General features: G+C 42.3%; 1 protein-coding gene across 1 annotated transcript in view; it reads left to right on the top strand.

The window, feature by feature from the left end:
- The window catches only part of DST (dystonin), a 434,612-nt gene that overhangs the window by 16,963 nt on the left and 391,071 nt on the right, over positions 1-26,578 (top strand). The window contains 1 exon segment of the mRNA XM_065400686.1: positions 5,438-5,626. Coding sequence (XP_065256758.1) covers positions 5,438-5,626 — 189 coding nt within the window.

Raw genomic sequence — 26,578 nt, 5'->3', positions numbered from 1 at the left:
ATAAATAAGATGGCACATTGAAAGTATGGAACAGACAAAGATGCAATTCACTAAAGCTACAAATGAATTGGTGTTAGTGATACCATAGTCATCCTTAAAAAGCAACAGAGAGTCCTGTGGCACCTTTAAGACTAACAGATGTATTGGAGCATAAGCTTTAGTGGGTGAATGCCCACTTCGTCGGATGCATCCTTGCTTCTTATGAAAGTGTTATTTAGAATGTCAGAAGAAGATAAGAAAAAACATATAGTAGAGATGAGGGAGAGGGAGAAAAAGGTACAATGCAATATCCAAAATGCCCTCATCTGTAAACTATTAACATGACAGCAAAAAATAAGGTAGTTATGAGTCTTTCCACCAAGGTTTAGTGTTGTTTTATTATATTTATTAATGATCTAGAAAGGGGGATGATAAGAGAGGGAACAAAATCTGTAGATGTATGAAATATGTGACTCTGGCCACTGAAACACTTTTGAGCTACCACATCTTTAAGAAAGAAAGATTGTGCAGGTCCTTGTGCCCTTTCAGCCACTACGTTAGTGTTTAGAAGAAAACTGATCTTTTTCTTTTCTTGTTTTAAAATTCCCTGATACTGCTGTGCTTAATGCAAAAAAGGCTTCTTTGTCAAGAAACTAAGGAAGAAGCTGTTTGAAACACTACAACTGCTAGCTCTTTCCCTCTATCTCAATAATGCAATAAACAGGCCTCCTGTGTGTCAGCATATAGGTTATTTAACCTGAAATATAAGGCTTGCCCTTCTGGAAGAGAAATCACAGTGGAAAAATGAGAATCGCACAGGCATTAGTATGTTAAAGACAACATGATTCTAGATGTTAAATCAGAGCTCTTGGGAATGTAGCAAAATGTCCCACAGCCTTCAGTGAATGGCATATGATGTCCTTATGTGTATGTGCCTGAGACCAAATCACCAGGGAAAATGGAGATGCTAAAGTTCATCCATGCAATGTAAGTCAGTTGCACTCACATTGATTAGCACTTTGCAACTCCCTCTAGCATGTCTGTTTCTGTTCCACTGTGGAGTGGTGCATCTTTTCTCCTTCTTTGAGATGAGCTGTAGTTGCAGATTCCTAGACTAAACCTCTACTTGTTTTTTTTTTTTATCCCTGTACATCGGAGGGATTATTGCATTATTGAGATAGAGGGGAAATTGCTAGCAATTTTAGTGTTTCAAACAGTTTCTTCCTTAGTTTCTTGACAAACAAGCCTTTTTTTGCATTAAGCACAGCAATATCAGCTCACATGAAAAAAATATACTGACACTAAAGCCAGTATATTGCATTTTTTCTTTCTTCATTCTTTATAACTAAGGAGCCAAATCTTGCAGTTCTTAGCCCTTACTCTAGCAAAGATTCCACTGCAGGATTGAGTAGGCACTGAAGGTTTTGGCTCAAGGACATCTCCTGTCTTTCATTATCTTTGTTGATAAGGAATGCGTTTCCCCCCTGCTTCCTACTTCCCACCTGAAATCATGATCCTTTGCATTTATCACATCATAATCCTCTCCAGAGCAACCAGTTGTGATACCGCAAACAGAAGATTATGACTTTAAGTGGAGAATAAGCTCAGAAGCAGATGAGGTCTTAAAGTGACAAAGATCCTGTTTTCTTGCTAATATCTCTACCAATAAACAACAAGGGAAGATACATATGAGCAGCATTGCCCATAAACAAAATATATTATAGCGTTTTCCAAGAGACATCAGTGGGTTTTTAATATTTAAACAAAATATTTAATTATTAAACTTAGAAGCTCTTTTGATATGAAGTCATTCAGTGAGAGAGATCCACACACTTAAATCCCTCTTTGGCACGCATCGCTAAGCGCTTTTAGAGCTGCTTAGCTTTTACCAAATACTTGTGTTACATAAATATGCAATCCTGGAGAATTGTATCTGGCTCTGAGGGAACTGGGGGAATGGCTAATGTGCCCTGCATATGAGCAGGCTTCAACCAGTAGCCAGTCCTGTATCTGTAGCTGAAATTTAGCATATATTTGGAGTTCGAACTCATTCAGAACTCAGAATGGGTTCACTAGTCATATCATCCTTAAAGATTACTTTCCTGACAGTGGATTAAAATTGCTGATGTACATTCCTGTTTTTACAGAAAGAGAAGGTCCTCACCTGGAAACTAAAGATTTGAACAACTATATAAATAGTTCTCTTTGTACTATATTATTTTCCCCTCATTCATTTAATTTTCACTTTGATTAATTTGACTAGATATAAATTGTTTGTATTTGTTGTTTATTTCATAGTGCAGGTGAACAGAAACTGGGGCAATAAGATTTTCCCCTTGCAATAGTATGACATAGCATCATGGATTTACATCTTTTAATATTTGGGGATCACACAAAATCCACAGGTTTCTTGGCTGCATTACCTTACATAAGGCTGTTTTTGCTAGCCAGTACGGATATGATCCTTCTCGTGTTGAAGAAGTTGAGGACCAAATTCTGCTGTAACTTACACCCTGTGCAATTGGAATTGGATAGGGTATAATTAAGAGCAGAATTTGGCCCTGGTAGTTTTGCCTTTGACTTCAGAGGGAGCAAAATCAAGATCAGTGATTTTTACAAACACCCTGCCTACTCCACAGAAATGAATGTTCTTTAAAGGAAAGTTCCACAGTTTAGTTATAAAAATCTCTCTCTCTCTCTCTCTCTCACACGTGCAAAAACTATATTAAAAGAATGTCAGGGTGGCTATGTCAAGTATCCAAAAGTTAGGAAATGTCAGAAATAAGGTTAGCCATGGCACCTTATTTCAGCTCCTTTCGCACATGTATTATGATAACCTTGTTCCACATCAGATACGAAGTCTGAGGTTGAGCCAAGAAAAGATCCCAACTCTCCGGTGTCCCAGTGGAGTGACTTAAACACAAGTGTAATTCCTTTCTCTTCTTTACAAATGTCTGCTTCATTCACTGACCATCCTCTGCATTGAATGAGGCATGGGTAAGGGAAAACAAATAATATGTGATCATGTAATGAAAGACTGTATCAGAATGCATAGGCACAAAGGGAGCAAATTAAGGTTGCATAGGGACCCATAATTCTGGTCTTTGCTAACTTTGCTTGAATTTGCCACCTAAATAACATTTTTAACATAATTTTTCTTGTAATTAACTTGGTTTAAAAAAAATAAAACTGAAAAAACAGAAATTACATCCTATGGAACTTTATTCACCACCCAGCCCTGCATGGGACAAAAGCAGGGTTGGAATCTAGGACCACAGTACAGACTTGCTGGTAGCAATGGTGTTATTTTCTACATGGGCGATCCATTACAGGGTGATGAAGCACACACACTGACAGTAGCTCACACAGCTATTTTGTAGACATGAGAAGAATGTTGGGAATTAGGAATTCTTGGTTTTATTTGGGGCTGTGAAATGGAACATGGTCTTTTGGTTACAGATCACACAGCCAAGGATTTGACACATGCATTCTGAAAAGCAGTGTGACTAGGTGGATGAGATGATAAATTAGGGACCTGGGTTCTATTCCCAGGCTCAGTAAGAGCTGGGAACATACTCAGTGCTGTTGGTGTGTGTTGGGTTGGAGCATGGTCAGTGTGATTTGCTTGTAGGAGCTTCATGATACTGGGAGCATGCTTAATGCAGTTGGCATGTAGGGATTGGGGTGGCAGCCTGGTGTAGTTGGCCTGTGGGAATTAAGCTTCATTGAGCTGGAAGCATGTTCAGAGATTTTCGCAGCAAGCCTCTAATAAGCTTTACTGAGCATGTCAAACAACAATTTTCAGAGGCCCATAACTTGGCCAAATCTGTGGTGACAGCATAAGACAGCCCCTTGACCTGAGGAATATTCTGTGCCAAATTTCAAGTTCCTCCTCCAAACCCTGGAAGTGGTAGAGCTCTTAAAAGAAATGGTTAGCAAAAAAATTAACATTGGCAAACTACTGATTTTTGACTGAACCATTTTTGCTGGAATTCTCCAAAACAATTCAGCCTGTGGATAGTTTTCTGAAGTCGTCCACACAGTGTGCAGAGGCGGTCAAAAAAGTAAACAGGATGTTAGGAATCATTAAAAAGGGGATAGAGAATAAGATGGAGAATATATTATTGCCCTTATATAAATCGATGGTACACCCACATCTTGAATACTGCATACAGATGTGGTCTCCTCTTCTCAAAAAAGATATACTGGCACTAGAAAAGGTTCAGAGAAGGGCAACTAAAATGATTAGGGGTTTGGAACGGGTCCCATATGAGGAGAGATTAAAGAGGCTAGGACTTTTCAGCTTGGAAAAGAAGAGACTAAGGGCTGGTCCACACTGGGGCGGGGGATCGATCTAGGAAACGCAACTTCAGCTACGAGAATAGCGTAGCTGAAGTTGACGTTTCCTAGATCGAACTAAGTTTACTTACTGCGGGTCCACGCGGCGCAGGCAAGCTCCCCCGTCGACAGCACTTCCTCCTCTCGGTGAGCAGGAGTTCCGCAGTCGACGGGGGAGCCCTTCTGGGATCGATTTATCACGCCGAATCGGGCGGGTAGTGTGGACCTACCCTAAGGGGGGATATGATAGAGGTATATAAAATCATGAGTGATGTGGAGAAAGTAGATAAGGAAAAGTTATTTACTTATTCCCATAATACAAGAACTAGGGGACACCAAATGAAATTAATGGGCAGCAGGTTTAAAACAAATAAAAGGAAGTTCTTCTTCACACAGCGCACAGTCAACTTGTGGAACTCCTTGCCTGAGGAGGTTGTGAAGGCTAGGACTATAACAGCGTTTAAAAGAGAACTGGATAAATTCATGGAGGTTAAGTCCATTAATGGCTATTAGCCAGGATAGGTAAAGAATAGTGTCCCTAGCCTCTGTTTGTCAGAGGGTGGGGATGGATGGCAGGAGAGAGATCACTTGATCATTACCTGTTAGGTTGACTCCCTCTGGGGCATCTGGCATTGGCCACTGTTGGTAGACAGGATACTGGGCTAGATGGACCTTTGGTCTGACCCAGTACAGCCATTCTTATGTTCTTATAGAAAATTTTAATCTGAATAGAGTTTGGCAAAGATACAAGCAACTGAAAACATAGGCTTATAATGAAAAATGTTAAACAACCTTAATTAAAGATGTAACTACCAGCTCTGCCTATATATATATATATATATATATATATATATATATATATATATATATATATATATATATATATATATATATATATATATATATATAAGAGAGAGAAATGTGATGCTTAAACTACTTAACAATGTCCCTTTACTGCCGCATGCTAATTTTATGATTACAATATTTGTAAACCTTCATCCTCAGTGTGTTTTTCTCTCTAGTCCTAATAATTAATAAAATCCTCTACGTTATTTCTTTTTGTTATGTTGCTGCATTCTGAGAATTGTCAAACATTGCAATTGTCTTTTCTATGTCATAGGGTTTTAGACCAAGTCCTCGTCATGCTAGAAGACGTGTAGCACCTCGCCTTGAAGAAACACAGCCTCTAGCAGAAGTACATCACTTGAGTGAACAAGAAACTTCCATAAGGAAAAGAAAAATCAAGAAAAACAGCAGAGTTCAGCCGGAATTTTACCATTCTGTTCAAGTCACACCAACTCGAAAACCTGTGAGTATTCGACTCTTGTAGTATAATGACACATAAAGTGTCAGATTGATGGGTGGAATATAATTTTATTTTGTGAGATGTGTATGCATTACTCTGTTTATCATTTCAGAAAAACCCCAAATCTCATGACCAATAACTGCACATATAAATTTGTTAGTGTTTTTAATGTTGATGCTTCACTGATTTTTTTTTTAACCCAGTTATGAAGGTTTTTATTTAGAATTTTGACTTTTAGTCAAAAATTCAGTACTGAAATCATCCTAACGTAATTTTTGCATGTATTTTTTGACACACGACATATATTCTGATGAAATGCCTCACAGGATTAGACCTGTCAAAGATTTCATATACTGTGCTGAACTTTTGTTTGGTCTCAACACTAGCTACATTTGTACAAAGACAATTTAGAGGTCTCTTCAGCTCTATGCTGTGGTTGCCACTTTTCTATTATGCAAAATTTGGATCAAGCCTCACCTTTCTTCACTCTAAAGCCTGGCCTACACACATTTTTTTTGTACCAGTATAACTATTTTGGTTAGGGGTGATTTTTTTTTACTGAAATACTTACACAGGTACAACTCCTAGTGTGGACATGATAGACAAGTATAAAGGTTCCTTATACAGATATAGCTTATTTCCCTTCCTGTATGCGAATGAGCTGTACTGGTGTGAGCACCTTTATATGAATATGACTGCATCCACAGTAGGGGGACTGTACTGCTTTAACTAGACCGGTATTGTTAAAGCAGTACAACTTTAGTGTGTAGACAAGCCCTAATAAATCCCCTGTCCTTGTTCCTCTTACTAAATTGCATCCTCTAGAATAAGCTACATCCTTCTAACACAGAGCCAAGAATTGTTATTAAGCACAGTAATCAGTGTGTGATCTTCTAGCTGATCTTAGTCCCTCCTTTCCTCTCTCTTTTATCTCCCAGTTATCTCTCTTATCCCCACTTGTTTCTCTTATCCCCTTACTATTCTCTCTTTTCATATCATTTTAGTACTTCTATTCTCCACTGTCCTGTATTCCTTTTCCTCTACTTTCTATTTACCCTAGTCCTTTTTGCTCCAAACACCATCTTGTTCTCACTTTCCTATGTTGTACTCCCTTTGTCGATCGGTCTCCCTTGATTTCCAGTCTGTTCCCCTTTGCCAGCTCTACTCTTCTCTTCCCCTGCTCTGTCCTCATCTAGTCCTTCCCCCCCTTGTCTTCTGTCCTTCCTTCCTCCCTTCCCTCCCTCTCTTTCCCCTTTCATCTGCCCCCACTCCACTTTTCTCCCTCTTCTAGATTCCCCTTTCTGCTGCATCATTCTTTACCTCCTTCTAACCCGCATGGTATGCCTGTGCTGAAGGAGTACTTAACCATGGTGCTCCTACGTTTCTGGGACTATTGATTGACTGCCTCCATTTGCCTGCACGGGGAGCAGCGCACCAGGGGTGCTGGATGAGTGGACTAGCAATGTGAACTTGCATGAGCAGCAAGCTCATATTGCAAGAAAGAGTTTGCTATGCAAAACCAGCAACACACCTTGGAGACCTGGGGACCAGACAAAGGGATACAACAAGGCAAAAAAACAGACAGAGGGTAATCTTACCATGCGTCTTTGCCACCCATCCTATTTTAGTGGGTCTGTGCCATATTCTGTAAAACCAGCCATTATGACATTAATACTGTAAATCTCAGATTTAGAGAACATTTCCCCAGGTGCTGTTATGGTTATAGAATTAATTCGATATTATTTTTGTACCCTATGGCTAGTGCTGTGTCTTGGAATGGTGTCTGGTTCTACGTTTTCAGTAAGAACACATGATGTAAACATAAATTAGCCCTTTAACTTTATTAAACTGCATGCTCCAAGGAAAATTTAACTGACAAAATCAGTTTTTTCTCTTTCATCTTAAATTATGATGAAATTGTTAATAAGTTCCTAATGACATTATGAATAGGGTTGATGCCATGACATTGCATTGCAGCTTTGTGATGTTTTATAGAATTCCAAAAATTACTTATGGAGATGGAAAGGCTTGTTATGCCATCCTGTCATGCATTTCCCTGTCAGTTCAAGATTGTTCCCTACAGTACATGTTCTAATGCTTTGTTCAGTCTAGTTTTTATGTCTCAGATACTGATGCTTCTACCATTTCTTTTTGGATACTATTCCACATTCTAATATAATACTGTCAGGAAGTTTTCTTGATCTTCAGCCTACATTTTTCTTTCTGTATTTTTTTATCCTGTCGTTCCTAGTTATACCTACTTGTACTGCCCTTAAATAATTTTTCTGCCTTTTTAGTGTTTACACACTATAAATATTTGTAGACTCTTGTCATGCCCCCCCCTCCCCCCAGTCATCACTTGGACAGTTTATACGTATTTACTGTTTTAATCTCTCCTCAAAAATGGTTTCCTTCAGCCCTCTGATAATTTGTATTGCTTTTTTCTTAACTTCCTCTACTTTGTCAATATATTTCTGGCAATGAGGTGCCTTGTTATGTGCACTGCATTTCAAGTGTGGTCACACCAGAACCACATAGAAAGAAATCACTGTAGAACCTTATAGAAAGAGATTACCTCCTTGTTCCATGATATTTCTGTGTATTCAGCCCTAAATTGGATTGGCCTGTTTTGCTGTCATATTTCTGTATATACTAAGGTGCATTGCTGTCCACTGTCACCAATGCACTATTATTGCATTCCAGGTTTCTTTTTCTTGTTGAAAATCAGTATTGTGCATTATTTTCACCAGCTGTATTAGCTTTCATTTTTCCAAGTCAAATCTTGTTTTTGCTGTTTCCTGCCCTGGGTCTAATCTCTTTAGGTTCACTTGGATTACTTCTCTCTTCTTGTTAGTAATCTCAGCACCTTCCAGTTTAGGCTGTGATCCTAAGCACTTATAAATATGCTTAATTTTGCAATTGCGAGAATCCCATTGAAGGCAGTAGGACTGCTCCCATGTGTAAAATTAAGCATGTACAAGTATTTGCAGGATTAGAGCCTCTGCAAGGTCCATGCAGAGATAAATAATGAAGATAAATACATTGAAACCAAACACTGATGCCTGTGGTACCCAGATTCACAAATGGATTTAGGTGCCTAGCTGCCGTGTTAGGCATTTAAATCCCGGATTTAAGTGATGCTGGTATTCACAAAACCCCTGCTCAGCTCCCGGTGAACGCTGTAGGCACCTAATCTCACTCCGTGCCTAAATTTTCAGGATAAAACTTCCCTAGGTGCCTATGGTTCTGCATCTGAGCATACTCACTGCTCCCTCACTATAGGTGTCCAGACACCTATCTCCCATCTAACCCCGGGGGAAGAGAGGTGTTCGTTCACCTAACTCACCTGCAGGGCTTGACCCAATAGGTGTGCTCAGAGCATGCCTACCTTCACACAAATCATCTGGAGTGAGGGGGAAAGAATGACTCTATACTGTAGTTTGGTGGTGAGCGCACTCACCCAGGATGTGGGAGACCCAGGATCCAGTTCCCCGGTTCTAGTGGCTCTCTAATTATTTATCAAAAGTGAAATGCCTTCAACAGGAAAGACTGAGGGAGCCCCCCATCAGAATATCCCACAACTCACTAGTTAGGACACTCACCTGAGAGGTGAGAGACCCCTATTCAAATGCCTTCTCATTAGACAGAGGAATTGAACGTGAGTCTCCTGCATCTTGGGTAAGTACCCGAAACACTGGGCTAATGGTTATAAGGAATGTCCTCTTCCCCTGGCCTCTTGCAACGAATGCCTGATTCCAGGAGAGGGTTCATAGCTGAAACTCCCAAGCAGAGAAAGGCACCTCCCTCCTGCCTGGATATAGGCATCGAACTCCCTGAGTGGGGCAGGGCTTAGGGAACACCCCTCTCCTCCACATCTCCCATGGGCTAGGTTAGGTGGCTCCTTGTGCAGCATGCTGGCTTTTGTGAATCCCACTCTTGGGTGCCTGTCTCCATTTGTAGTATAGGGAGCCTGAGCACCTAATTCAGGCTTTGTGAAGCTCAGTGATTTTCTAGGCACATAAAAGTTAGGTGTTGTGATACTCAGTGTCACAGTTTCTAAGTCCCTTTGTGAATCTAGCTCCAGATAACCAACCTCCAACACAATGTTGTAATGTAACATGCTTCTGTTATGGTGTAAGATAAACAATAACTTTTGTGTCCAGTGTGATCCTTAATGGCATCAGTATCACCTTGTGGAAACATTCCCTATAGGTGGCCATATTATCTTATGCAGGCTTTAAACCATGGAAAGCAAATGCATATTTTACTGAAGTGGGTCTTTAGTGAGGTTTTGGACAGAATGTAGAAATCTTGAAGAGAAGTGGGACCTTATTCTCAGGTAGAGTAAACTGGTATAGCTCCTTGGAAGTCAACTGAGCTATGATAATTTACATCTCCTGAGAATATGGTCTGTGATAGACAAGTTTTCAAAATGTAGGTACCTAAGTAAGTGACTTGATTTTCTGAGGGAATGAAGATCATGCAAGAAGATGCAAAAGCCTGGCTGCTACTGTGGATTTACTTCTCCTAGGGATGTCTTTTTCCTGGCTGCTTTGTTAGTGTTTTAAAATCTTTGTTTTTCAATTACAAGGGGTTTTGTGAATCTTACCTACATTTGTAATGTTGGTATAACCCAGGGTTTCTCAAACTGGGGGTCAGGACCCCTGAAGGGGTCGTGAGGTTATTACATGGGGGGTCACAAGTTGTCAACCTCCACCCCAAACCCTGCTTTGCCTCCAGCATTTATAATGGTGTTACATATATTTTAAAGTGTTTTCAATTTATAAGGGGGGTTGCACTCAGAGGCTTGCTATGTGAAAGGGGTCACCAGGACAAAAAATTGAGACCCACTGGTATAACCCAATCCTGTGATTTAAAAAGCTTTAAAAAGTTGAGATTTGCCTCTTTGTTGGCATGGATCCAAGATAGTGTAGGTAGTAGGGTGACCAGACATCAAGTGTGAAAAATCAGGACAGGGGTGGGGGGTAATAGGAGCCTATATAAGAAAAAGACCCCAAAATCGGGACTGTCCCTATAAAATTGAGACATCTGGTCACCCTAGTAGGTAGTGAAGAGATTTCATGTCTACTGTGCTATGGGGCCAGCCGGATGTGCAGGTCTCTCAAATCGTAGTTTCATCTACATCACCAAACACTTCCCCAGAGATGTATCTCTTGGCTTCTACAAGCAATGTGAAGTGCTTACAAGATGGCTGACTCACATAAAGCTAATCAAGCAGTCACCAGGCTCATTTAAAATCTAAAAGCATTGAAACATAACACAAAAATGCATACTAATATTTATCATAGCAGGATACTTACAAGACCAAATACTACACAAAGGATGCTACACAAATAACAGCGCAGGCAGTGATCCTCCAAACTCTTAACCGTGTGCAGAAATTTACTGATGTGAAGAGCCCCATTGGGCATCAGTGGGACTGCTCAGAATAGCAGAGTTATGTACGTGTTTAAGGATCATAACCTAAAGCAAAGCTCACACCCAAAGGATTCTTGTGATACGGTAGGGATCCTGACAGCAAGGCTTACGTGTTTGTGGTGTCTGTAGAACCATGAGGTATGCATGCACATCTTTATTCAGATACCCTATGATTTTGTTTTTATGTGTAAATTAAAGAAAAACATTTTGTAGATATTACATGAGGAAAAAGTGTATGGAGTTTTTAAACACATTGTTTGATGTCAAGAAATTTATAGAAGAGCTCAGTGTGTTAGTATACAACTGACTTGTCTTTAATTTATTCACATATTGCAATCTTATTAAGTTGTTGTAAAAGTTGGCACCTGTCTGAATCTTTAGGCTCCTAAATACCTTTTGAAAATCGGCCCCAAGTGCTTAATCCAAAGACTCCCCTTGACTTCAGTAGGCCAATTGGATCAGCCACTAAGACCTCCATGTACTTACTATAATATAATATATGGAGATATACCTATCTCATAGAACTGGAAGAGATCCAGAAAGGTCATCAAATCCAACCCCCTGCCTTCACTAACAGGACCAAGTACTGATTTTTGCCCTAGATTCCTAAGTGGCCCCCTCAAGGATTGAACTCACAATCCTGGGTTTAGCAGGCCAATGTTCAAACCACTGAGCTATCCCTGCCCCCTGAGAGACTTGTCATGTCAGTTTTTTTAGGTTGTATTGTTTTTCACAACTAATGACTCCACACTCAAAATCTCCTCTCCTGACACTCTGTTTGCCCCAAGACTTTTATTTTCCTGCCGCTCCGCCAACGTCTGCAACCTCTTTCCTTGTTGCTTGTCCCTGACTTCCTCTCCAGCTGCTCTTTCTTCTCCACCCTGGAGTTCATTTATTGCTACTCTAACTATTTCTCTGCCATTCGTCCTGCTTTATACGTTGCCCAACATTATCTCATCTCCTATTCCTGGGCAGTTTTAATTTTTTTAAGATACTTTTTTTTTTTTTTTTTTTACATGTACATGACTGTGGACTTTACTAGTCCAGGAGTGTGGCAGTTTCTAGATATTGCTATGTGGGGTTTTTTTTTTTTTAAATAAAAAAAGAACTAAAACCTTAAGAACAACAAAAGGTCACACTTTGATTTCAGGTTTAAAACTATCATTTATGGCTCCTTCCAGTATAAGCATTCCATGGATGGGATGTCAAAGCCACAAAATATAATGAAATAATAATAAATATGTTATACAGCTAGGAGGTCGGATTCTGATCTCAATTCCGTGAGAAATACATCTGGAGTAACTATTGACTCCTAATCACTCGTCTCTACTCTACTAATGCAGGATACAAGTAACTCCTTGTGAGATCAGTGGAGTTAGCTACATCTTGTGGTGGGACAATCAGACTTTAGTGGAGTTACTCCTCATTTACAATGGTGGAACTGAAATCAGAATCTGACCCATATTGTCTTTCATGCATAATAGCCTTTGTTGATCCCACACCTGTGAATAACAGAGAGGAAGCATAAAAGAATATGTTTTGTCCTCCGGAATTAAACTGGTTCCTTAGTTTCCATTGCTGTCTTTATCAGTTTTCCTTCTGATTATGATCATGTATTTACTGAATATGTGCTGAAATTTTCAACGAGAATTAACTGTATGTGACCTAAGATGCTGAAATAGGGCCAGGCTGTCTGGCCCAATCTTCCATCACCTTGAAGCTAATTACTACTACGGGATTAAGGCTGCAGTATGCTCTGCAGGACGTGACCTTGCACTTCCATCATTTTTTTGAAGACTGAAGTACCTATGGCAGAACAAAGTAGAGAGTTGGGTGCATTTTGACCTCAGTTACATTTCTATAAGTTGTAGAGCAGTTTCATCTGAGTTACACAGCTTTGATATCACATCCCAACCAATGTAATGATTTGCCATTTTTAAACTGCTGGTTATGTTATAGTTCAGGTTGCAACGTTGGCTGTGTACACTGTCCCGCAGTTCGGACTTTAGGGGTGTGAATAGCAATGCTCACCAAAGAGCTGTGCTGTAATTCCCCCACATGGATGCTACGGATGTGAACGAAATGGTTCCTAATTTGCATTAATGTAGACTGTGAACTAGGAACCTTTTAGTTCACGGCCACAGCATCCACACGGGGGTGTTATAGCAGAGTACTTTGGTGCATCCTGCTATTGACACCCCCATAGTCTGAACTGTGGGGCGATGTAGACATAGCCTAAGTTTCTATTATAAACCTGATTTTACGTCACCCTCTCGAAAATCCACATTGAAATTCATATTGGTGTCAAAATTGGTAGGTTAGGTCTGGAGCCGTGGTAGAAATTTTCTACAAAATTAGATGTGACTGGAACAAGCTGCTCCTGAATTATGACGCCATAGAAATGGAGCTGTTAAACTCAGTTCCAAAAGACTTCTACTACTTTTTTGCCACTTTGTAGTAATGATTTCTAACAATTGGGCTTTTGTGCTCACTCAAAAATGAAACTATGCATTATGGATGGATAAAGTATTATGTTCTGATTTTCTCTGGATGTTGCTGTGATGGGGGTTGGAAGATAATTTGAAAGCCTTGTTGAGAGATGCAATTTTAACTCTGCATTTCCTGGATTCCTAAGGTTTTGTTTTGTTCTTTTTTTTAACTCTAATGTTCTTAAACGATAATAATATGCACTCATACCACTGATATGTGCTTGCAATCTTAACATCATATTGAAGTTTGTTTTGTTTTGGGGAGGATTGGTGTGAATAATCATATGTAGATGATAAATGCCTTTCAGCAATAGAAGCAGCAAAAATGAATACAAAAATCTCACATCAGTTATGATCATATTGTTATGTTTAATGTTTTCTCAACATACAATAGATAGTAATTGTTTTGCAGATGCAAAGCGACTACAGAGTCTAATTGCAGATGTTTCCTCTTCCTTGATTGCCATTGGCATCATTCTTTAAGAGTGGACTGTATAACATCCTATTGTAGCTTATGAACAGTATCTCTTTAAACAGCAAAGAGAACACTTCATACTACCCACCCATGTATATTACATAATTATAAATAATTCTATTTACATGTGGTTAAACATTAATATTAAACGGTCCAATCATGCAACTTTTTTGTGCTTTGTAAAATTGGTTTGGAACAACTTCAAAAGAAAAAACAGAGGTATAATTACAAAGGTAAAGAATCAGGTTTTGAAACCTTAAAATCCATCACTGAAAAGACCTGTTCAGGGTTTTCATTGTATTATTGCATCAGTTTCTTAAGTCTGCATTAAATTGTATTTATTATTTAAGCTACACATATTCGGAACACTTGAGAGTTTCAAACAACATTCTAATACATGTGTTTGTGCTTTTGTGTCCTATTATGATTTGATGTACTGGGATACACCTTTTATGGCCGAAACTATTAAGTTTACTGTTTAAAAAACCCACAGTTGTCTACTTTTTGGAAATGAACTGCTCTAGTGGGTTGAGAGAAAACCTGGAAGCTAGATGATTTCTGTTCCAGGCCCTTACGCTGTCCCTTGATCAAGTCACTTATATTTCTCTTTCTTAGTTTCCTCGTATGTAAAATTAGAGTACAAGGGAAGACTGTGTGAGACAGTTGGGCTGAGTATATGAAACTCAGTTCCATGTCCTCTGCTCGAACCTGGGTTATAGTTTCATTACGGTTCTAGCACCTGACTGAGGGCTTGTCTACACTGACAGCACTGCAATGGCACAGCTGCATTGGTGCCGCAGTGCTGCTCTAGCGCTTAGTGAAGACACTACCTATGGGACAGCTTCTCCCGGCAGCATAGGTACTCTGCCTCCCCAAGAGGTGGTAACTGTGTCAACAGGAGAAGCCCTCCCATTGGCAAAGCGCTGTCTATACCGGGGTTAGGTCAGTATAACTACATCGCTCCGTAGTTATACTGACATAAGTCTGGGGTTAGATCAGGGCTCAGATAGGAATCTGCATAGAAACAAATTGACAAGAATAAGACAGAAATTATATTTGTTGGCAGTGGGAAGTATTTGCAACTGTAGGTGGAGATGGTGCGTGCACCATCTGTTTATGGTATGTGCCTGCCTTTTTGCAAAATGGTTCACAGCTTTGGGGTCCTATGAGATCTATCACTGATTCAGAATTTTTAGGTCCTTCCCCCATTCATATCAAAAGGATATTAATACGGAAACCTAATAACAGTAAATGAAATAACAATAACACTATCAACTATGTTGCTGAGGATTTTAGCACAAACATCCCCCAGATGCTCCTATTCCACAATGCAAAACCACCTCCTACACTTTCCCAGGTGCTAAAAGCTCTGAATATTGTTTATCCACCTGCAAAACCTACAGTTTCTCCCTGGCAGCTTCTATAATGTAGTTAGGCAATTTCAACACAACATTCTGCAAGTGCATTGAAAAACAGAGTATTTAGGGACTGCATAAAATAAACTGAATTTGATATTGAATTAATTAACATAGATGACACTATTAATTATTCATTTACAGATTTAATTTAATGACTTAATGACCTATTAAAAAAGCAAGGCTGTTGCACAATATATAAAGGGCAAAAAAGAGAAAGCTGGAGGAAATACTGTGGGAAAGTAAATAAAGATATTAGTACTTCAGAAATACACAAGAAACTTAGGAAAATAAATGGAATAAGGACTAAGAGCAACACAATGCCAAGTGTTGCAGTGGAAGGCCATGGAGTAATAAGCTCCAACAAAGAAAAAACAGAAATTCTGGCTGACGTGTCAAAAAGTCAGTTATGCTGAGGATCGGAGGATAGAAATTAGGGAAAGGAAAAGAACATTCCTTAATGATAATTATGAGATGGTGAAGAGGTAGAAGGGGGATGTGGATCTTATTTTAAATGAACATTTTGGTATGAGGAAACTCCAAAAAGTGATGAGAAGCAAAAGCACTGTGCCAGCCCAGGATGAAATAATATTTGATATATGCAAACACCCAGGTGACAAAACCCTGAGGTCAATACTAAAATTATACAATAGCACAGGGGTCGGAAATCTCTGGCATGTGGCTCGCCAGGGTAAGCACCCTGGCGGGCCAGGCCAGTTTGTTTACCTGCCGCGTCTGCAGGTTCAGCTGATCGCGGCTCCCAGTGGCCACACCGAGGGATGTGCTGGCTGCGGCTTCCCGCCGCCCCCATTGGTCTGGAGTGGCGAACCGCGGCCAGTGGGAGCCGCGATCGGCCGAACCTGCGGACGCGGCAGGTAAACAAACTGCCCAGCCTGCCAGGGTGCTTACCCTGGCGAGCCATGTGCCAGAGGTTGCCGACCCCCGCAATATCATATGGAGGAATGGGAAAATTACCTAGGGACTGGAAACATGCAGTCATTGTTCCAGTGAGGAAACCAGGCAAGATGCGCTCTAGGCCTGAGCTATACAATCCTCAAAGCACATTTAGGTAAAACTATGGAAAAAACTGGTGACAGAGAGATTAGTACAGGGATGGGCAAACTACAGCCCGTGGGCCACATCCAGCCCACCAGCTGATTTTATCTGGCCCTCGAGCTCCTGCTGGGGAGTAGGATCTAAGGCTTGCTGCGCTCCAGCTAGGGAGCGGGGTCAGGAGGCGCTCCGCATGGCTCCCAGAAGCATTGGCATGTCCCCACTCCGGCTCCTACACATAGGGGCATCCAGGGAGCTCCGCACGCTCCTCCCAACCCAAGCGTCGCACCCCCACCTCCCACTGGCAGGGAACTGCGGCCAATGGGAGCTGCAGGAGTGGCGCCTGCGGATGGGGCAGTACGCAGAGCAGCCTGTCTGTGCCTCTGCATAGGAGCTGGAGGGGGGACATGCCGCTGCTTCCGGGAGCTGCTTGAGATAAGCGCCTCCCGGAGACTGCACCCCTGACCCACTCCCAGGCCCAAACCCTCTGCCTCAGCCCTGATCCCCCTCCCACCCTCCGAACCCCTCGATCCCAGCCCAGAGCACCCTCCTGCACCCCAAATTCCAGCCCAACCCCAGAGCCCGCACCTCCAGATGGAGCCGTCAGCCCCCCTCCCACACCCCAACCCCCTGCCCCAGCCCACAGCCCCCTCCTGGACCTGGAACTCCTCATTTCTGGCAACCCAGAGCCCACACCCCCAACCAGAGCCCTCGCCGCCTCCTACACCCCAACCCCAATTTTGTGAGCATTCATGGCCCACCATACAATTCCCATACTCAGATGTGGCCCTCGGGCCAAAATGTTTGCCCACCCCTGGATTAGTAGCACACTTAGTAGGCTCAACAATAGAACACAAAGTGGATTCTGAAGAGGTCAGAGTGTGACTGACCACACTGTATGGATAGAGACAAAAGCACAAAAAAGCTTGTAAACCAAAGAGTACATGATAGTAACCTTCCTGGACATAGAAAAAGCTTAAGATGTGTTACGGAGAGAGGGACAATTATATCAAGTGGCAACCACGGGTACTGTAGGAAGAATGTACAGATGGATAAGGGAATTCCTAAGCAAAAGAACTATACAAGTCTGGGTAGGCAAGGCCTTTTCCACTGTATATTCCATTACAAATGGAACTCATAGGAGAGTGTCATTAGCCCAACCTCTGTTAACATCATGAATAATCATCTTCCAAAGGAGATGAGTGCAGGAATAGGCTTCACATTATTTGCTGATGACTGTGACATATGCACCTGTGACAGGGTGGGGTGATAACACTAAGCTAATATATACTGATTGTTGGGAATTCAGTGAAGACTGGATAGGACAAAATCTCAAAGTTCCTCATGTAAAGAAATGGATAAAGGTTCTCGATGAAAAGAAAGGCTTAAAAGAGGCCAAAATCTATAGCTATGGGAAAATACTCTATCACTGGAAAACCATCCCCCCTGAGACAGACATGGAATTATATAATAAAATAAACAAACGGAGAAGAATGATAAATATACAAAATACAGCAAATCAATATATCTGCGATAAATGGGGATGCTATTGTCAAATGTGCTCCAAAGAGGAAGAAATAGGTTGAGTGGGAACAGATTTCTGTGTGCCCACATTTGGACACAAGAAAGTAGCAAGTAACTAACTTTATCTCTGACTTCATGGCTGAGCTAACAGGGATATTGCTGGCACTAACTTGGGCCTGAGATGTGCGGCCAGCTGCTGTGGCCATTCAGTCTGATGATTCCTTATCAGGATTGCAGGCACTATAAAATGGCGAGTCGGACAGCAGAAGTTACATTCATCATGAAATAGTATTGCTAACAGCCAAATTGGCACAATTGGATATGATCATACTAACAACATGGATCCAAGCACATTCTGGGATAGCTGGCAATGAACTGGCAGACAAAGGCAACAGTGCCATTAAGCATCAACAAGTTGACCTTCAGCAAACTAGAATTTAAACATTTAATCAAAAATGAGCTTAGGAAGGAATGGCAAGAACTGTAGGCACGTGCAACGAAGGGGAAAAATTCCATGAAGTATGCCCAATAGTTGAAAATGCTGATATAATCCAAGACCCTGAAAAGAAGAGCAGAGTGGTTCTATTCAGAATTTTAACAGGTCATTGTGGATTAAATAGTAATTTATTTCTAGTAAACAACATAAGGATGATAGATAATCTCTTATGTAATTGTAAAAACTGTGCCAGGGAAAGGAGCTATTTATATGGAAAACTCAGAATCCTTGGAGTAACAACATTTTCTTTGCAACTCCTGTCCAGAATAGAAGGAAAATGAGGCCCAGTTAAAAAAAGCTGTTCTTTAAGAATACTGGGAAAGGTGACAGACTTTAAGTCATAACCTATCTACCAAATTCAGTGAATGGTCATAGGCTCAGGAACCGAGTCTGCTGCACCACAAAACCCAAGAAGAAGGATGATGGGAAGAGTTTGCCCAGTAGCAGGAAGGCTGCTAGGGACTGCTAGTGAGCTCCAGTAGCAAGGGGAGCCCAGCCCAAGGCAGTGGCCAACCTTTCCTTCAACCCTCTGCCTCCCCACACACACTTCAGTTAGGGCAGACTGATACTATGAGCTTGATATGGGCAAGGGGCCCTGGAGGGCTGCTTCACTCCAGCAACCTAGGGTGGGACCTGGGGAGCATCTCCAGTTACTACAGACAAGTGAACTATAGATGAAGTTTAAAAAGACCCTGGGAGTGAGCTGAATTCCTTCTGGGAACAGTTAGATTGCCTAGGAGTGCGGCTCCTGTAGGGGACCCAGGGTAAGAGACTCAACGTGACTAGGGCTGAGCCCGGGCTGAGGGTCAGCCAACTACAATTGTGGAGAATGCGAGCAGGAAGCCTTACACCTGATACAAGGCCTGGAGACAGAAACAGTCCTTTGAGAGGGGTTGTGACGGGGTGTATAGACCCTTCACTGGCCAGGAACGGGGTAAGGAGGCCCTATCAGCATGCTCAGACTGGAAGCGGGGTTTAAAAGCCAGCTAGGCAGCTCAGGTTGGGGCTGAGCAGCCAGGGAGGAGGACGTACCCTGGGAGCTCCCAGGGAGACTGGAGCGGAGCCTGCCTTGCGCTGGTGAGCAGGAGAGACTCAGTATTGGGAAGCAGGGATGAGGGCTGGGCACCCAAAGTCAATGTTCCCCAGAGTCAGGCAGTGGCAAGATGGGACCCAGACTGGAGTAGGAAGTGACTCAGGGAAGCTGACGAAAGGCTGGACACCCTACAGAACAGGTAAACAGCTGAGTCAGCCTCCCAGGGCCCTGGGTCGGAACCTGGTGGAGTAGGGTGGGCCTGGGTTCTCCTATTCCCGCTGAACTCTTGTCATTGGGGTGGGACTGCCACCAACCAAACTCTTGCCGTTGGGCAGGACTGCCACCAACTATACTATCACCATTGGGCAGGACTACCGTAAAGTGAACTATTGCCATTAGGCAGGACTGCTGCCAATGGAACTCTAACCACTAAGTGGGATTGCCACCACCGGGACTACAACCACTAGGCAGGGGATCCTTGCACCAACACCCCCACGATCAAAGGGAACTTCAGCCAAGAAGGACCCCCGAGCACTGGTGTAAGTGGATGGCGGAATGGCAACAATAGTAGCCCAACCAGAAATGGCAATTCCAGCAGCAGGTGTTGCAGCAGCGGACAGCCTAGCAACAGGCCAAGCAGTGCAGCAGCAGCAACTGCTGAAGGAGATTGTGTCCCAGCAGCCAGAACTCCAGAAGGATTTTCTGCAACAGTTTAGATCCCCAGCCACTGCACAAGGATGCCCTGCAGGGCCCAATCCACCAGGGGGAGCTCTGCCACCTGTGCTGGTGAAGTTAACTAAGATAGGCCCCAAGAACAATCTGGAGATGTTCCTCATCACCTTTGAGAGAATGGCGCTGGCCTCTCAATGGCTTCCAGAGCACTGGGCCAAGCGCAGCTGGACTACTGCAACTTTGATCCAGAGCAAGTTAGAGACTACAGTCAGGTGAAGGCTAGTTTAGATTACCCGGAGATCAGTGAAGAGACAAATCAGCAGTGCTTTAGAGCTGAGATGTACCCCAAAAGGGCATGCTTCCAGAGGGTGATGCAATGATTAAAAAGCATTGCTGGTGGTGGTTTTACCCTGAGGAGTGCTCTGGGGCCTAAGTTGCAGAGTTGGTCCAAACAGAACTGTTTGTATCCATATTTCCACAAAGGGGCTGAGAATGGGTGCTCTGGTATTGCCCCAAGTCATTATCAAACATGGTGCAGCTGATGGAGAATTTTCTCATGCCTAATGGGTTGCTAAAGATAGGACCCACACAGCACATGCCCACTCACCAACTAGGGCCACTGACAATGCCAGATGTCCGCCAGGAGATGATGAACCCTGGGTATGACAGAAAACGTGCAATCCGGAGACCCAAGCTACCTGCATGGAGAGAGGAAGACCATGGCAAGACACAGGGCTGAGCTCAGAGGAGGTATCGCCTGGATAGCTGCTTGGTGATGCAAACAACAGGGCTGGAGCCTTTGAGCCGAGACACAGGTCCCACTCATAATTTAAACCCACTCCCCACCAGGAAGGAGCCATGGGGATAAACTTGGTGACCTGCTACTCCTGTCGGTGAAAGGAGCATATGAGGAAAGTTTGCCCATTGATGTGCAAATATGCACAGGCTTGGATGGCAGGACAGAGGGCCTGCAAGAGGACTCTCCCCAAGTTGACAGTCCCAGTAAGGGTCCAATGGAAGGGAGGTACTGGGGCTTGTAGATTCAGAGTACAGTGAAACAGTGATGCAGGTTGGCTTAGCGGGCTAGATGATCAACCCAGAGAGGACAATTGGCTTGCATTGTGTACATGAAGATGTAAAGCCCTATCCCAGTACACAAGTGGAGCTGATAGTGCAGACCTACACTAATTCAAATTACAGTAGCACTAGCCAATAAATTAGCATACCTAGTGATAATAGGGCAAGATTGGCCCTCCCTTTGGCAAAGCATTAAGTCATGCATCTCTGGCCCTGGCCTGCGAACACTGTGAACCTAGCAGGCCTGAGCAATCTGATGACCTCCAGAAGGGGACATCCTCAGGACAGGGCCAGAGATGCATGAACAGCTGGCAGCTATCCTGGACCTCGAGGCCCTTCTGCAGGTGGGAAGCTTCATCCAAAAGCAGCATGATGAGGGGATGCTTAGCTGTGCCTACAAACAGGTGGTGTCCATGCTGGCAGCTGATCCCCAGTAGCTGGGACAGTACCCCCACGTTGTGCTAGAGAAGCTGCGGCTATATCATGTGGAGCAGAACCTGCGGTTGGAGGTAATAAGAATTCAGCTGCTGGTACCCCATAAGTACTGCTGGGCTGCAATCCAGTCGGCACACGATATTCCCTGCATGGGGCATCGAGGGCAGAAGACAACCCTGGACTGGTTACTGGCCTGCTTTTTCTGGACAGGGGTTCTCCATGAGGTTAGGGAGTATTGCTCTTCCTGCTTCGAGTGTCAGTATTTAGCAGCTAAGAATGTCTCAAAAGCCTCCTTAGTCCTAGTGCCATTAGTGGAAACCCCATTGAAAGAATAGGGATAGACATGGTTGGGCTTTTAAAAAAGAGCTCCTTGGAAAACCAATATATACTTGTAGTGGAGACGATACCACTTGCTGTCCCAAAGCCATGATTAAATCGAGTCTTCCTGACTAGTGATTTAAATCAATTTGATTTAAATAAAATCCACCCTGCTAGAATCCCACTGAAGATGTGAGCCTTCTGGATTATAGTTTAACTTTCTCAAGGACCGTGCAATAAGGTGTTGCACATAGCCATACAGACTTTGCACTGGATTCTACAATGCTTTTGCGCTTTTCTTAATCACGGGAGAAATACACAGCTCTAAAATAATAAACCCTGCATGCATTTCCTATGTCAGTTTCCTCACCACTCCAGAACATTCTTTGGGATGGGGTCAGTATTGTTTGGGCCATCCAGCATTCTTCTGTTGCAGTACATTGCTTGTGCATTGAAACATGGAGCCTTGTGCCCAAGCTCTTCTTTCCTCACATTGGCTGGTCCTTCTTCTTCCTTTCATAACAACCTCCTGTTCAGTCATCTATGTCTTGGTCCTGCTTGGTAAGTTTCCACTGCTCCAAACCTGCAGTCCAGCTTGGCTGAATTGGTTTTGCAACACAGGCACCCTCCTTAGCACAGCTATAATGTTGTCTCAGTACCATCTTTAAGGTTGACGTCTCTCCATTGTCTCCCTTATACCACTAGCCATTGTAATTTCTGTCCAACATGGAGGTAAAGAGGCAACAGAGGTGGCAGTTGGCCCCCACATTCAAAATGAAGTTTGCAGCTTGGCAAAGATGCATGTAGAGAATTCATAATCTCACAGAGAATTCATAAATTGAAGGCAGATTCCCCAAATTGTCACATTTCTCCATCAAAAAAGAACAGAATAGGGGTACTCGACAAATACCTCTGGGATGTTCCAGCACCCAGATTCTAGACAGAGCATCTGTGGTTATTACTTAGTAATTCAAACTTCATACGTTTGTTCAATTAGTAAACAATTTCAATGATCACACCCCAAATGCAGTTTTTTGACTCTATTATAGACCAGTTCCCACCTATATCAACTAAATCTTATGGTATCATTCACATTTCTTGAGGCTACACAGGAAAAGCACTAAACTCATCACACAAAATAGCAGAAGTCAGATTTCAGCATCAGCTTTTATGAAGTTTGATCAATTCTGGTTTCTTCCTCTAGCTAGTTTTCCATCTCCAGATTAGGAAATCTCCTTTTCTGTTGCAGTTATGGTTCCTCTGTGGAAAAGTGACGTTTTGATACACAAAGTAATTTTTTGCTTCCCTTCAAGAATATGTGGATGTTTTGTTATTTCAGCTTTGGAAATATATACCGCTGAAACAGTGTTGTGTGGCTACATTAAAAACAAACAATGGGCCTATGTGTTAGGACCATTTCATGTAAAATAAGCCATAACATCTACTGGTTTCCCACCCGTTTGCACCATTTAAGTATATTACCTGATGCCAAAGATCAGAGAAGCAGTATTGACAATGCTGCACGAGTTCCTAGGGTATGGGATCCCTATATTATAGGTACTTGCTTGAATATTTATATGAATGGCATGTAAATGCAACATTGGCAGCCAAAACAATTACATTAATAAACTGGAAGAGTGAGGCAATGCTCTGCATTGATTTGTGGATTACTGTCCTTCTGGATGTAGTGAAATGTTTGAGAACTATCTTCATTCCATTCTCACTAATAAAATAGCATTACAATCTCATCAGTATTTCCTGGACTTCATATGAGTGCTGCTTGGAGCAGCATTAGCTCTGAAATGGATTTCCACTAGGAAAACCCCTACTGCTCCCTGGCCCTGAAACACCCTTTCCCAAGCCTTGGTTGCTCTGATATGATTGTTACAATAGAAGAAACACAGAGAGAGAGAGAGAGAGAGAGAGAGAGAGAGAGAGAGAGAGTCTTTCTCTATTGTAGGCTTCATGTCCTCAAGTGCCCTTTTACTCTTTTGAATCGTTGCCTCTTTAAGACCATTTCCTGGGTGACTGACCTGATGCCATCTAGTAAAGATCCTGTTTCTTTATTAAGAGGCCTGTGGAACTCCTTGAGCTTGCTTAGTGGTGTCTTTATGACAACAATTATAGAATCAAACTCCATGTTGTTGTGGTGGAATAAGATATGTGGAATGCCTAGTGTCATCTTCTGTTGCCATTAGAAAAGGAGACAGTAAATTCCCTCTCCTGAAAGGTAATTTGCCCATATGGTTGGTGAGCCTAAGTGGACATGAAGGTAATTTAATGTTTATGAATTTTAATTTTAGTATATTTTCCTTCTGTCTTTCTGTTTGTTGCTTTATTGAATAAAATGGAAAAATCTGTAGACAGATCCATATGGCCTGATCCTATAGCCACTTTGTGTCTGAATGTCTGTTACAATGATCCGGACGCACATATGGAAGAAAAATAGATTAATATTCATCTAACATGATCGGGTATCTAATATGTGAAGTTTTGCTACTCAGTGTTTTTACTATGCTTTTTTGAGAATAAGACCATTGGGTTTACATTGCCCCTGTTTGTAGCCCTTGTTTGCTTGCCCTTTTTTGCACTGTAATTATTCCTGACACCATGAATTCCCCTGTGGTTCACAAGATCTGCTTATACACATTTGCCATTTTGTACTTTGCATCCCCATATTACAACCAGGATTTATGTGGTAAATATTTAACACCAGGAACACTCAGTCCTTCTTGGTCTCATCTTATATTTATTAAGCTACTTTAGCAGACATTCCACTTCAATATTTCTCAGTTTGAGAACTCAATTAAAATAAAATGGACAAAAGTAACTTATCTAATGCTAACAGACTCACTATTCTCCAAACAGCAGGAGTCTTATGAAAATATACTAATTTCCTAAAATTATTATTCAAATATTAACTTTTTTATTTCACAATTCCTTTTATCTGTTTCTGTTTTATTCCTTTATTTCTATTCAGATTTATCTATTGCCCTTAAAGAACTTGACAAAATAAAGGTGAAATAAAATATGTGGTAGTGATTCCTAGTTAGTTCAATATTACTGAAATATAAATAATACAGGGCTAGATTAAAGTTTTAGCCTCAGCCCAGAGTGAAGGGCAGTGTATAGCTGTGCTTTCAGCTGATAACCAACAGCCTCACCCAGCATGAAGAGTCCCCCCAGTGGTGAAAAGTCTGTTTAGAGGGAGGCTGTGAAGGTGCAAAATGCATACAGCACCTGCTCCATAATGAGCCTTTAGTTAGCCAGCACAACCCCAGAAACGGTGACACTCCCAAAGGATGGGGTGCTTGATGGTTGCATTGATTCAATATAGTCCCTGGACAGCTTCAGTCAGCCAGTATTAAAAACTGCTCTCCCCTAACAGAATCCCCATTGGAACAGCAGTACATAACCCACCTGCTTTCTGGAAGGCTAATCATTGTGAGGTGCAGTTTCTCTCTCTGACATCTGGTGCTGCCATGCCTCAGTTTCTCTGTGGCTGGCTAAATTGATTTTGGTGATTTTGATGCTTTGGACCTCCCTTCTAGAGGAAAAAAAGAGCCCAGATGAAGGAAAACCCAAATGAAACAAGTTCTTCTGCCTTCAGGGGATAGCTCCATTGGCTTGTCCTCCTTTAGCAAAGTTTTTTGGACCTCAGGGCAGAGGTTTCTGCACCACCTGCCTATGGGCATTATGAGGCATCCAATCTACAAGCCGCAGCCCTGGACCCTAAATCTTGGAGTCTGTCCTAAACGCAAGATTACCTTGCTGTGTAGTTTCCTAGAGCCACTTTCAACAGTGCCCCTCTATGGGTAGGCGTTTTATCTGACCTTTCCCAAGCAGTCCTCTGCGAGGCCTTGCCCAGGCTCGATCTCCTTCTTCCTCCCCACAGGGAACCTTTCCCCAACCCCTGGTTACAGAAAAATTCCTTACAGCCCTCTCCCTTACTGAAAACAGGCTTCCTTTTATATGTCCCAGCAGACCTGGCTCTCAGTCAGTTGTTCTTAGTCACATGGTTTCAGAGAAAAACTCAGGCACAGCTCAGAGCTGAGAATTGAAACCTTAAATGCTTATTAGCCCTGGGACAATCCCACATGGGAAGCAGCTGCCCAGAATTTGTGTGTGCAGTTTGCATCCACCTGTGGTAGTGAAGGTGTATGGACCCACTGAGATCAACCATGCGCTTCTAATGCCGGCAAAACTCCCATTAGATTTGCCTGTGCATGGACTACAGAATTGGATGTGTAAGGTGTTAGATATATAACGAGAGCTATGCTAATTCAGTATTTCACCACTGTTCAACAGTAGACACCACAAATAAGTTTTCAATCTAATGAGCAGAATGAATGCATAATCAGAGACGTAGAATAAAGCAGCAATATCATCTTGGTCTGTGACCATATCAGCTCTCAAGCTAAGCAGGGTCAGGCCCTGGTCCTCCTTAAATCTCCAAAACTAAATTGAGCAGGGATGTTCCTAGTCAATATTTTAATGGAAATCCTAAGGTTCTTCACTCACCTGCCTAA

The sequence above is a fragment of the Emys orbicularis genome, chromosome 3 (genome assembly GCF_028017835.1).
Source record: "Emys orbicularis isolate rEmyOrb1 chromosome 3, rEmyOrb1.hap1, whole genome shotgun sequence".
Lineage (NCBI taxonomy): Eukaryota > Metazoa > Chordata > Testudines > Emydidae > Emys > Emys orbicularis.
This window is presented reverse-complemented; position numbering and strand designations above follow the sequence as displayed.